Source organism: Rattus rattus, chromosome 1 (assembly GCF_011064425.1).
Source record: "Rattus rattus isolate New Zealand chromosome 1, Rrattus_CSIRO_v1, whole genome shotgun sequence".
NCBI lineage: Eukaryota > Metazoa > Chordata > Mammalia > Rodentia > Muridae > Rattus > Rattus rattus.
The window spans coordinates 216,503,334-216,516,628 of NC_046154.1; the positions used below are offsets into that span (position 1 = coordinate 216,503,334).

The 13,295-nt window shown below is 37.9% G+C and overlaps 1 protein-coding gene across 5 annotated transcripts in view; it reads left to right on the forward strand.

Annotated features, from left to right (window-relative positions):
• The window catches only part of Oxr1 (oxidation resistance 1), a 356,383-nt gene that overhangs the window by 282,858 nt on the left and 60,230 nt on the right, over positions 1–13,295 (forward strand). For all 5 annotated transcript variants that reach the window (XM_032914831.1, XM_032914849.1, XM_032914839.1 and 2 more), the window contains 3 exons: positions 7,644–7,726; positions 10,837–10,944; positions 11,874–11,987. In XM_032914831.1, coding sequence (XP_032770722.1) covers positions 7,644–7,726; positions 10,837–10,944; positions 11,874–11,987 — 305 coding nt within the window. The remainder of the gene's footprint in view (positions 1–7,643; positions 7,727–10,836; positions 10,945–11,873; positions 11,988–13,295) is intronic.

The following is a 13,295-nucleotide window of genomic DNA, read 5'->3' on the forward strand; positions in this document are numbered from 1 at the left end:
GCCTCCTCCAACCAGTTGTGACGTCCACGGAGTTAGACTTCCAGAACGCCGTGTTTGCGCAGCTTTTGCCTTGGTCAGTCGTTTTTCTCGGTGCGAGCCAGCTGCTAGGGCTGGTTTCCTAACTTTCAAAACAAAAACAAATGGTACTTTGTAATCGGAAGCGCTTCCCTCCTCTGCAACCTATGTGAGTTTTGCACCGAGTCTTTTCTTGAGGCCGAACGTGGAAACTTTTCGCACGTATTTGTATGGAACCGCTGTGCTTTCTCTGACACCACGGCAACTTTGGGCTACTCTTTTTAAAGAGTTATAATGGCACGATGCCGATACCTTACCGAGAAGTGTAAAGTGCTGTGTATGCACGCTGGTGTAATACCTATGGTGGCTTTTCCAGCGTTATTGGCTTTTTGTGGGATCAGTCATTTATATTTTTTTGCAGCTTGGCTTCATGTTTTTGTGGGTGCTTTAAAGGTGGCCATATGAGCAGTTCAGTTTTAAAAGTAAAGACAATCACAAAGTACAAAAAATTTATCCATAAACCCGCACCACTATTTATTTTGGAGCCTTGAAGTAATGAGTCATCACTGCGTATGGGTATGTAACTTATGCTTTAAGGAAACGGGACTTTTAAAATCTAGTTTCAGCGCGTTCCTTTAAATATATCTTTCTTTGCTCATTTCTGTCTTCTTTCACTAGAACTCCTGGTTTTCTGTTCTTGAAATTAGAAAGAACAAAAGGGGTGTGGTGTGTGTGCGTGGGGGGGTAGTTTTGTTAAGTTATTGGCTGGATTAAGAATTTTAAAGTTGAGACCAGGAGTAAACTATATTTGAGAATGTTTCAGTAAAAAAGAAATTTAAATGAAATTCAACTTCCTACTTGAAGACAGTGGCTATTGGTCAATCTCAATTAGAAAGGGATATAATTGGTTTCTAACAGATATGCACAGATATATACAAATCTTTCATCTTGAATATACATTGAGCACACCACTAGATCTGGCTTTTTTTTTTTTTTCCACATCTACATTATCAGAAGCTATCCAAATGCCTCTTCTGTTGAAACAGCTTATAAGTTCATTGTACATTTTAATGTTTGTGCTGCCCCGGATCTCACAGTTTGAAGAGGCCCTGAGTTGTCTTTTGGTGGTGTGACCACAGTAAGTGGGTGGGTTCATCCTTGCTTTAACTTGTGAAAGAACTTAGAAAAGTTACCACATCCCTCTGGGCCTGAATTTCCGTGTTTGTGAATGTGGTTTGGATTAAATGATCTCAGAGGTTCTCGGCTCTAGAGTTTTTATCATTGGGAGCAAATCTGGTGAGAAAGATAACTGCGACAGCTTGGGAATAGCATGCAGCCGTTAAAAGCATCGCTGGTCTAAAGTTGGGATGCAGAGTTCTGAAGACTGCAAGGAGTTTGATCACTCCCTGACTTAGAGCGAGTGATCGCTGGAGACGCAGCTGAGGCAGAGGCACAGACTGGCATGCATAGAGTAAGTGCAGCTCCCTAACATTTTCCAGATTATATGAGTTTGTATCTAACAAACTGCACTTTTAAGATTTCCGAGCAGTCCTTGTTTAAATGAGGATTTCTTCTTTGGACCTTGCAGTTGGATTTGGGCTGGATAGAGTTGTTCTTGCCTACTGTTGTTTAGTTTACACTGTCCTCTTAGATAGGTTTGTGGCTGTTTTTCTGTTTCTTACAGCTTACATTTCTGCATACCTGTCTTTACCTGAGTCCTCTGACTTGGTAATGATGGAAAAACTAGAGAAAACTTAGGTCACACATTTCTGATTTACACTAGCTACAAACAACCCAGTTACTGGGCTGCCAGGGTTACTGCTGCCTGACTCCTCTCAGGGCAGGGCCCTCCCATTAGTCAGTTTTTAATGTTTGTTGGCTTTTGAGTTAAATCTGTATAAGAAAATGGTAATTGAGACACAGTAAAGGCACAGTAAGGAATTACAAAAGAAACAGAATAGGCCTACCTATGATCAGATTATAACATGTACCCACCTTAAACGTGCTTGTTGGTGTTAGCTTTCATGGTACAGGCTTTAAAAATATTTACTAAATCATATTCTACTAATTAAATGCAGGTCAATGGCTATGACAAGTTTAAAGTTTTAAATTAATGTGTCAACTTTTGTCCAAACTTTGTTATATCAATTCTGTTTTCCCAGTAGATGACAGGATCCTTTAAATAGCACCATGTAAACGTTCTTCTCATTTACCCTTCAGAACCTAAGGCACTATCATTAACTGTCCATATTTTAGAATCTCAACCTCTGGGAGTGTAGCAATTGATTTATCAAACAAATACAAAATCAGAACAAATAATTGAGCTGGATGTTTACTTTAAAGCTCCACCTCTCCATCTGCTTACTGAGTGCAGTTCCTATGTCAAGTTGGATTTGGAGTGGCAGAGTAGTGTGGTTTACTTCTCACAGATATCTCCCGCATCCCAATTCATTATGCTTCTATTAACTGGCCTGCGAGAGAACCCCAAACGAAGCAGGGTCCCCCTGGGAAGGCCATAGAGGATTTTGGAAGTGGGAGTAGTAATGGCACCAGTTTTGCTAAATGGCAATTGTCCTGTCTGCAAGTTCTGACCTCAATAGTGAGCAGTGTTTTTAAGCCTTGAAAGTGGGCCATTGGTCTCTTTAATACCGTCCAGCTGCAACCTGTTGAACTGGACATTAAGGCATTTGTTACACACTAGTGTGATGTGTATGAAACTTGATGGAGTAAAAGGGGGCAGGCTTGTAATAACCCAGAGCTTTTGAATGATTTCATCCTTAGTGCTTCTGCTTCACAAATTGAGTTTAACTCGCTTTACTTTGGTTGTTTTTAAAACTTGAGTAATTTAGCTTGGCTCCCAGTTTCCTAAAATGTTCACTGAATTTTATATTTGTCCTTTGGAAATAGAACAGCTGAAATGGTTCACATAACTGTCAGGATGCTTAATTTGAGGAACAAAAAATATACATTTTTGTTGCCTTGGATTTGAACCACAGGTCAGTGAAAATAAATTTAGTGATAGCCCATTTGCATTACTTCACTGGCTATTTTCAGACTGTCAATGGCAACAGGTAACTGAGACAAGAGGAGCGAGCCCTCCATTCAAGGCCCTTTTGTGTACTGACCAGCAGACTTATCAAAGTGGCTCTCTACACTTTTTACTCCATGATTGGTGCTCCTCTTAGAAAGGGGACATGCTTTAAGAACAAGTGCAAATATCAGATTGCTAGGTTTTGTTTACTAGCAATTAATCAAAAGAGCAAAATGTAAATCAGTATAATATAAATATATACTATAATTATATATCAGTATAAAAATATAAATCAGTATCCATAAGAGAAAGATCGGGCCTGGAGAGATGGCTCAGCGGTTAAAAACACTGATTGCTCTATCAGAGGTCATGAGTTCAATTCCCAGCAATCACATGGTGGCTCACAGCCATCTGTAATGAGATCTGATGCCCTCTTCTGATGTATCGGAGGACAGCTACAGTGTACTCATATACATAAAATAAATAAATTTTAAAAAAGAGAAAGATCAACCTTATTGGACATCCTGGATAAAGTTATTTCTGATTTTAATTAATGAAGAGAAAAACTGTAAGATAGCAAAAAGTAACTAAAATTATCACCAAAAAAGAACCCTTATTATCCTTTAAGACTCCAAACTCAAAACGCTAGTTTTTTGTTTAGTCAAATACATGCGTATGTGTGTGTATGTGTATGCATGATTCTTTGTGGACTCAAGTTTGTATGACAGTGTTTATGGAGACCCAAAGTTGATGTTGGGTATCTTCCTCCGCCTCTCCTGAGGCAGAGCCTCCCTGCACTCACAATTTCTTGATACTCTGGGTAGCCACCTTACCTTGGGGATCTTGTGTCTCCACTCTCCCCACAGCATGGGATTACAAGTAGACTGCCATACGTGCGACGCCTTTACATGGCTTCTGGGAATAAATCTCAGGTTCTCACACTTGCCGAGAAGCATGTTTTCCAGCTAAGCCACCCACCCCAGCAAAAAGGTCTGTTTGCAGCCACTTTGATGCAGTCAGTAGTGATGGTGTAACAACTTTATATATGGACGAGAAACAATCTAGGTATGTACTTAGCTCAGGGTCTCTGAGTGGAAAGAGGTTGGGGTGTTTAGATTTTAAGTTACAGATTTTAGATTATACACTGAAACCTCAAGACTTTGTAGCAATGGAAATGTTTTTGTGGTATTTGTGATGTCCACTGTAATAGCTACTATGCAAATATGGCTAATAAGTATTTTAAATGTAATTTTGACTTTTTTTAATTAAATTGGGAAATTTGGCTTTCAGATTCACAGCTAGAATTTTTTATTTAGCATTTTCACTTTTTATTTGCCTGTGATAACTGACATATACCCACACAGTCATAAATACTAGATTCAGTAAATACAATGACAGCTAATGCTAAAGGAAAAAATTCAAGGATATTTGTTTTAGTGGTCAGAAACTTTATTTAGGATCATCCCATAGTCTTAGGGACCATAGAAGTGGATTTTGCAGTAGGAAAGAGTCTAACCATTTCCAGATATACCTGGGTAAGTGAACACAGGATGATGGGAAACTGACAAAAGGCTATGCTGGATTTATCAGACCCTGGGATCAGACTTACTGGGTCACTGTGGACGATGGAGAACCTGCTGAACTATGGGAGGTGTTCAGATGTGGGACATGACTGAAGGGGGTGGGGTGGAGTGTCTTGTTAAGCTGTTAAACTGAATTTAGCAGAGTTCTAACTGGATTTTAGAAGAAGAGCATATACAGGACTTTATTTTTTTTATTTTTTATTTGTTTTTGGGGTGGAACTGACCTGTGTATAAAGAGGCTATACATTCTGAAGACTGCACTTGTACATCAATTTAACCTGAACATTCAGAGACTATGATTTCAATACCATTGTTGTTGGAATCTCTTCTAGTGGAAATAAATGTAGAATGGTGGCCAGTTAGAAAAGACGACAGGTCTTAATGAAAGGTCATACTTGTTTCCTAAGAGATTATTTTATTCCTCAGGTGTGTCTGATTTCAAAGCATTAGCCATGGTATTGTTAGAATCTTATTCATTTTTAGTGGAACTTACTAAAATGGCGTGAGCTGTTTCGTCTGCCATTCTTTCTTTTTATAACCTGGTATTCGTTGTTTTTACAGTTTGCATTTGGTTTTATCAAGCATCATTTTATATCATGTATTTCGGATCAGTAGACCTCCTATATTGTGCAGAATTCTTATTTTGATAAGCCTGCTATGGTTTGAGTCTTATGGCACTGAATGACAGTTTCATATGTGTGTAATCCAGACTCTTCACTTCCCTCTGGTCGACTTGCATTCCACGCATGAATCATTGAATAGCTCTTTGACATTTCATGCATAGTGATTTAACCTGGAACAGAAACAGGAATTGGTTCGTGGGCATGCGTACACTGTGTGCAGAGTAATCTTTTAGGAATCGTGGGCATGCATACACTGTGTGCAGAGTAATCTTTTAGGACTTCCATCTTCTCTGCAGGATTCGTGTTGCTGGAAGAGCAGCCTGTGTGAGAGTCATCTCTATTGGTGATGCAGGGAAAGAGAGCAATAAAAATGTCAACTCTAACTTAATCACTATGAAGACATATTTCTGTCCTAGTGTTTTTGGATGAAGGAAGTCGTGGCTGCATCTGACATCAAGAGAATGATGAGATTTATTTTCTATTTCATCTCAGGAAAGGCTGTGAGACAATGCAGTGGCCTGAGGCTTAGTTCGCATTATATTTTTGGCTCCCTCTGTTGGTGACTTACAAAGCAGCAGAAGTAAATTTTGATTTAAAATTTACAATTATTATAAGATAGTCTATTTCCTCATCCAGAAAATTATATGTTTCATATATATACAGGAGGGTTAAGAGAATATTCTGAAGGACAAATTAGCATTCTTTTGCACTCCACCAGAAATACAGGATAATGCCAATTTTCCTACAGACAGTATGTAGTTAGGCATGTAAATTTTCACTCGTCTGGTACTTTGGGAAAGGTATCTCATTATGATTTAAATTTGCACTTCACTAGTTGTCTGTGAACCTAAACATCTTTGTGTCTGTTCAAGGGCCTCAGTTTGTTCAGTGTCCTTGATCGAAGTCTTGTGACTTCTTTGTCTTTTGCCCATTGTTTACACTTGACTTTTAACAACCTATCCACTTTGAGTTCATGAGATGTTTGATATACAGAAATAAAGATGCATCTGTTTTTGTGTCTGCCACATATCTGCCTTGATATCTTTGTGGTGTACACACTGTAACTCCTTGTCTAACCTTTATTTATTCATCTGTTTGTTTATTTGTGGGGTGTATGTGTGTCCTGTTTGGGTGTCCCAGAGATGGAGTCACCAGGTGTGGAGACCTGCTTGTACCTGCTGAGCCATCTCACTGGCCTGCGTCTTGACTTTTCCCTGTGGAAAATGTGCAGCAGTTCTAAGAATTGGGATGATACTAATTAAATTGTGTCAGAATGTGTCCATTCAAGTTAGTGCCTTGCAGTACTCCAGGCCCTTTGTCAGGTACCTAAAGGAACTTGTAGAATGAAGCACACACATAGTTGGGAAGTTATAGTTTAGTGGCAGTGGTTATAAACACAGATGGCAATTTTAAACTATATCAGATGGAGGGAAGATATAAGGGTTTGTAATTAATAGCAGTTGCTCTTGCTTATCAGGAAATACTAGGGTAGCTTTAAATGTTTCTAAATTGGCTTTGAGGGGATTCAAAACCTGTTTAGTATTATTGAAACTAAAGTAACTGATCTATTGGTTACAATATAAGTTCTAGTGTAGTCAGTGGGTCAACTGAGCTCAGATAGTGGGAGAACCAGGAGACCTGCATTTTTCTAGATTAGTTTGAGAACTAATCTTTTTGGAGAATTAGTCTTAATTTTGGATAAATACAGTACTTTGCTATGTTTACTATCTTAGTAAATTCTGAAACTTTAAACTAGTACTTCGGAGGCGGGGTTCATGTTAATTATTTAAGATGTTTATAGGGTGGTATTTTATCATATTAGTACATGTAGTCATTGTTAAAGGGAGAATAGCTGAGAAAATTTACAAACACAGATTTCAGACTGAAGCCAGTAGCTGACTGTTGCTGACAATAAAGGTTTGTTTGTTTATATATTTTATGTAAAAGAGTGCTTTACATGTATGTCTGCACACCAGAAGAGGACATCAGATCCCCTTCCAGGTGGTTGTGAGCCACCATGTGGTTCCTGGGAATCGGATTCAGACATTCTAGAATAACAGAGCAGCCAGTGCTCTTAACCACCAAGGCCTCTGTCCAGCCTCTGCTGATAATAAAAGAGCCACATGAAATACCTTAACCAAAACTGAGAAATAATTACCATCCAATCTAAAGTGATGGATTTTCATATAGAACCATACACTACCACTCTATTGCCTATAGAGAACTTTTTCTGTATATGTTAATGGTATCCTTTCTAGACATAAGTTAATAATAATACTGTCCCTCTAAATTAGTGGGTTTTATGTCTGGCTGGGAGCTCCCTCCTGCAGTTGTCATTCCTCCAAAAGGAAAATGAATTTAACAGTGTTTGTTTGGCTTCCATTTTCTCAGATACTGGCCAAAAGAAGACCCTAGACAAGAAAGATGGGCGAAGGATGTCTTTTCAGAAGCCTAAGGGAACTATTGAATATACTGTAAGTTACTTTGGCAGAAGCAATTTCTATCTGTAACAGTCTTACCAAAGGCATTTTCTGTTTGACTGCAGATGATTAAGTATTGTAAATTGCCTCACTTTAAAAATCTGACTTTTGTGTGTGTCACTTTCCTTAATAATAATCCTCGGATTCTTAATTGCATTTTATGATTTGTTTTTCTTTCTGTGTTCTACAAAGACAGTATTCTGCCAGGTTAAATTTAATATTGATGATAATTTAGTCATAGTTTCTATGCCGCAATAATTTTATTAGATCAGGCTTTTAGGAAAATATTTACCTTTTTAAGAGTGTGCTCTTAATTGAGTTCCCAGCAGTTCTAATGTTAATGCTAATGACAGAGGAGACCCTTATAAGCTAGGTTGAGTACTGAGTTTCCTCAGCTGTGAAAGCAGGATTTCTGCCCTTCTTGAAACAAGTCTCAGACAGTGTTGGTGTTTCTCATTCCTGGTTATGGTAGACAGCTGACAAATTAATTTTGGAGTGTAGCATTTTACTTACTTGATTGAACATAAACATGATTTAGCAGTGCTAAATATTTTGTAAAACAAATATATGAATTCAGATCAATTTTGTTACTTTGTATTTTTCAAATATTATAACTATTAGTATTATAGTGTATACACACACATATACTTTGCCCTATATTTGCTATATTAAACATTTTCAAAGGGCTAGAAACTACATATTTAGGTAGAATTAACTGCTATAAAAAGAATTAGGGGGCTGGAGAGATGGCTCAGTGGTTAAGAGCACTGACTACTCTTCCAAAAGTCCTGAGTTCAATACCCAGCAAGCACATGGTGGCTCACAACCATCTGTAATGGGATCTGATGTCTTCTTCTGGTGTGTCTGAAGACAGCTACAGTGTACTCACATGCACAAAATAAATAAATCTTTAAAAAAACAAAAAGAATTAGATTTTAAAGCCATCACAACCCTAAGTTATGTATATTTGTGCCTACATGGTTGGAATGAAGAAATGCATTCAAACAGTAAAAGGTTAAGTAATACAATATTCTTGACTGTTTACAAAAGTGTGAGATTTGAGACGTTTGATATATTCTATGCTATAAAGATATAGCTTTTGATATCATGATTATGAACTATAAATTTTATTGGTTTTGAATTTAGAAATTTGCCATTCTTGGCATGCAATAAATAAGGAGCAAAATTAAAATAACCATACCTGATATGTTTTCTTTATAATTGACTGTAAAATCTCATATTGACAAGCATCTAAGAGGTCTCTTTTTTAGATTCATTTATTTCTTTTATTCAACATGTCAAATTATAAAAGGAAAGAAACATAAATTTGAAAGCTAGGTAAGATATTGTTTTATACTCTATTTTACTATAATCTTTAAAACAAATAATGAAACTATCAAGTCGTCATGTAACATGACTTAGTATTGACTGCAGTATGCGTTTCAACGCATTGCTCTTAAGATAAAACTTTCTGTATCGCAGACTTGTGCGTCACGTCTGTGTGGTTGTATGCAGTTGTAATCCCAGCTCTGGATGTGGAAACAAGGCAGGGTTGTTTTAACCCAAGTGTAACCCAAGTTCTAGGAGCTTGGCCAAGCAATTTGAAAAATATATGTAGCTTAAATATTACTTTAATACTACTTTATATGGTATAAAGTTAATCATTATATTTTTAGGTACCTAAAAGCTAAAACCAGCCCCCACTCCACCCCCCGCACATGTGCGCACACAAACACACAGCAGGTTTTAATCATAAAATCACCTTAAGTGGGAATTAGAGTGGGCCATAAAAATGTTATACATGCACACTGTCTGTGAGATGGCTTGGCTGTTGAAGTGCTGGCACTGGGAACATGGGGGTTTTAGTTCAGATCGTAGGACATGGGTTAAGAACCCAGGCCTGTGTGTGCCTGTAGTCTCTGTGGAGGGGAGATAGAGACAGGCAGCTCCCTGGAGCTTGGTGTTCGGCCAGCATAGCTTAATCACTAGGCTCGAGCTTCAGCCAAAGACTATCCCAAAATATAAGATGAAGAGCAATCGAAGAAGGGGCTGGTCATTCACCTCTGTCCTCTACACATTCATGTATGCATGTGTTCACAGTCTCTCCATATACATTTATACACATGCATTATCATTTTTGATAATGTTACTTACCTTTCTAGTATAAAGTATTTTCCAGTTACCACATCCATTGACATTCTCTTGCTGCTGCTATCTGTTATCCATCCTTCCTACTCTTACATTTTCGGTCCTTTACTCTCACTTCCTTTTCTGTTAAATTTCAAGGGACCTGCAAAACACTCAGCTTCATTATGGAATTTTCATATGTATGTGGCATTATAGACTTTGTTCTAATTGGTTTCTCTTCCCCAAGCACCCTTTATTTCTTCATTCCTTTCCTTTCTCAAAACAGTTCCCCCTATGTCTTCATGTCACATGTATTCCTTTCACCTTCTCTTTGCCCCTTTCCTAAGATCCCTCTCTCCTCTCTCACATGTTCTTGCAAGTTTCATGACCTCTGTCACAGATTTTGTTTGCCCTGTTCCTCCTTTCCCAGGTGCTTGCATTTTCCACTGTCACATTTTGTTTTGGAAATGCAATTCTTCTCTTCCATTCAGCGTAGTACTGAGCTTCCTTTCTGTTTCCAACATGGCTGTGGTGAGGGTATGGCGCACACGAGGCAAGTTAACCCAGCTGGATGAAGCTGGAGTTACAGACCGCGGTCAGCAGTCCACCTTGGGACTGGGAATCAAAATCTGGTCCTCTGCAAGAGCAGTTGGAGCTCTTCACCTGGGAGCGCCCGCTCTGCCTCCGTCCTTTCAGTGCTTGTGTAACGTGAGCATGCTTTAAAATCTGTACTTTGTATTCGGAAACTGAGTTGTTGGCCAGTGTGGGCCGTGCTAGACTACATTTTAATATACATGCTGTCTGACTTAGTAGGTTGAGCTTATTGTAGAATGTAGTATTTCTTGAGTTTTCTCAGACATTATAGTTTATGGATCAAATATAAAATTGTTTCAAGACGTATTAATATTGCATAATCACTCAATGTTAAATTTTTTTGTTTTAACTGATGAAAGTAATCTGTTTTTCATTTTAAACAGGTTGAATCAAGGGATTCTTTGAATAGCATAGCCCTGAAATTTGATACCACACCCAATGAACTTGTTCAGTTAAATAAGTTATTCTCCAGAGCAGTCGTGACTGGACAGGTATTGTTATTATTTAAATGTGTTGGTTTTAAAGTTATTAAGTTAAATATATTCATTTTTACATAGTTCAGAATGTAGAAAATATGAGAATAGTTTTTTGTGTTCTGTGAACAAATCCTGTTGGCCAGATAAAAAGTGTGAGTTACATCTATTAATTCCCTTCTTAAAACAAATGAAAATAAGTATAAGTTATGCTTCAAATATAGTCTTGAAGAATTTTTAAAAACACTTAAAGTAGTTCATGTAAATTGACAGAATTCCAGTATTTTTAAAGGTAAACTATCCTTCCAACTAAAACTTGCTTTCTCCATGAAAGTGGTTAACAAATTGAATCTTGCAGAAATAGTCTAACCTTCATCCGAGGATTTTGTTTGGATCTTTAAGCTTGTCTGGGACCCCTAGAAAGTGGTGGATTTAAGTAGAGAGCACTCACAACTTTCCTTATCTGTAGAGATGTAGAGTATCAACATATGATTGCTTAGCTAGCTATGCAGTAGGACGCACACTGCTACGCTGTTGCTAATCTTAACACTGGGACAGTGAACACTTGTATGTATCTATTTTATATGCATTCCACAGCCCAAATTCTGTAGATAATATTGTTGGGTCAAGGTACAAATAATTTCTTTAGTTACTGCCAAGCTGCCTTTGAGATGAACAGTAGTTGAGTACTGCAATACAGTAATGCAATAATTGAGAGGTTTTTTCTGTACTGTGTCAACAGCTTATTGTAATAACCATTTCTAAATTAATTTAAGTCAATTTAAAGTGTTTTTGGTTTTCATGCTTATATAATCTACTGCTCTACTTTTATAATCTGAATTTTTCTTTTTATTGCTGAAGCCACTATTAAATAATGTTTGCTTATAGAACGTTATTTGGTCATTAGTGTTTGTTTATTTGAAGCTATCCGTGAACACTTTTTCCAGGTTTTATACGTTCCTGATCCTGAGTATGTCTCTAGTGTTGAAAGTTCCCCATCCTTAAGCCCTGTAAGTCCTCTGTCACCAACATCATCAGAAGCTGAATTTGATAAAACCACAGTGAGTACTCTACTTTTCAACCATTTCTATGTAGAAATCACGGTGTGCATGTTACTCATTGTGTGTACTTACTTTCTACTTTACTATGGTTAAAGTGAGAATAGATCCTTTTATTTTGTTAAAGTGCTTAGCTTGGATAGATATACCTTTGGTGGTAATGGTCCAAGAAATGTTAACATTTCTGTCTTAGAAATATCAAATAAAATTTAATTTTTCATGGAATTATACTTAACAAACATGACATAAAATCATAAATAGTTTGAGTATTTTCTGGAGTGTGTATATGTGTGTGTGTGTATGTGTGTGTGTTGCACGCATGCACACTGAATGAAGTAGTAGTAGTAGAAGGAAGACAAGCATAGGTAAAGGGAGAAAGATGGAAACCTCGGGACTAGAAGTAACCCTAAACACAGTTCTATTTCCTCCACCTTAGAGGTGTACATGGCGTGCCCGATTTGGGGAGCAGTCTGTAACCCAAGGTCAGCTGTGGACTTTGCTCCTGTGCTTTCACTGATGAGAACTTTTGGATTTCTGAGCACTTCAGATTTTGAGATCGAAAGTCAATCTGCACTTTATATTATTGTTATTGGTAACAGTGGAGATCAGAGTTTGATGATGATATTGCTGACTAAGAGCACAGTAACAACTGGAAACTGTTTCTCCTTTTCAGCTGGAGATGTGCCAAGTTTGATACAGAAGGAGAAATAACAGGAAAATGTAGTCAGAGGTGGACTTAGATTGAGCCTCTAACCTTAAAAGTAGAATTATGTTGAAACCTGTGGGATTATTACCTTCAGACCATATCTCTACCTCCTGACTTTATTTGGAAGTTTAAAATAAACAAGGAGATCAAGCCATAGTGAGGGAGAGTGAGAGAGGGAGGGAAAGAGGGAGGGAGAGAGGAGGAGGGAGGGTTAACAGCAGTGACCAGGAGACAGTCTTCCTGCGCTTCACCTTTGGAAGAACCGGGTTTGGTCTTGTGCAGCTTTGGTTTCTTCTGTGCACTGTAAGTCTGTGCAGTATGAGAGGTGAACCCACAGGGAGAGTGGGGGTGGGGTAATGAAATCTGTTCACCCAGAGTGAATATGCAGAGTTGTTCCCTTCCGTAAATACTGCCTAGCATAGTCAGTATAAAAGATGGCAGTAGAACTTTTGAATAGCAGTAGAAATAGAAGCGCAGTGTATTAAGGAGAAAGAACTTAAAAACGTTAAGGGTCTAGAAAAGACCTGGACAGTCTGAAGAGGAAACTGCAAAGGGGACAGCAGAGTCCCCACAGTCAGTGTCTTCTTTCTTACCAGTGTTGGGAT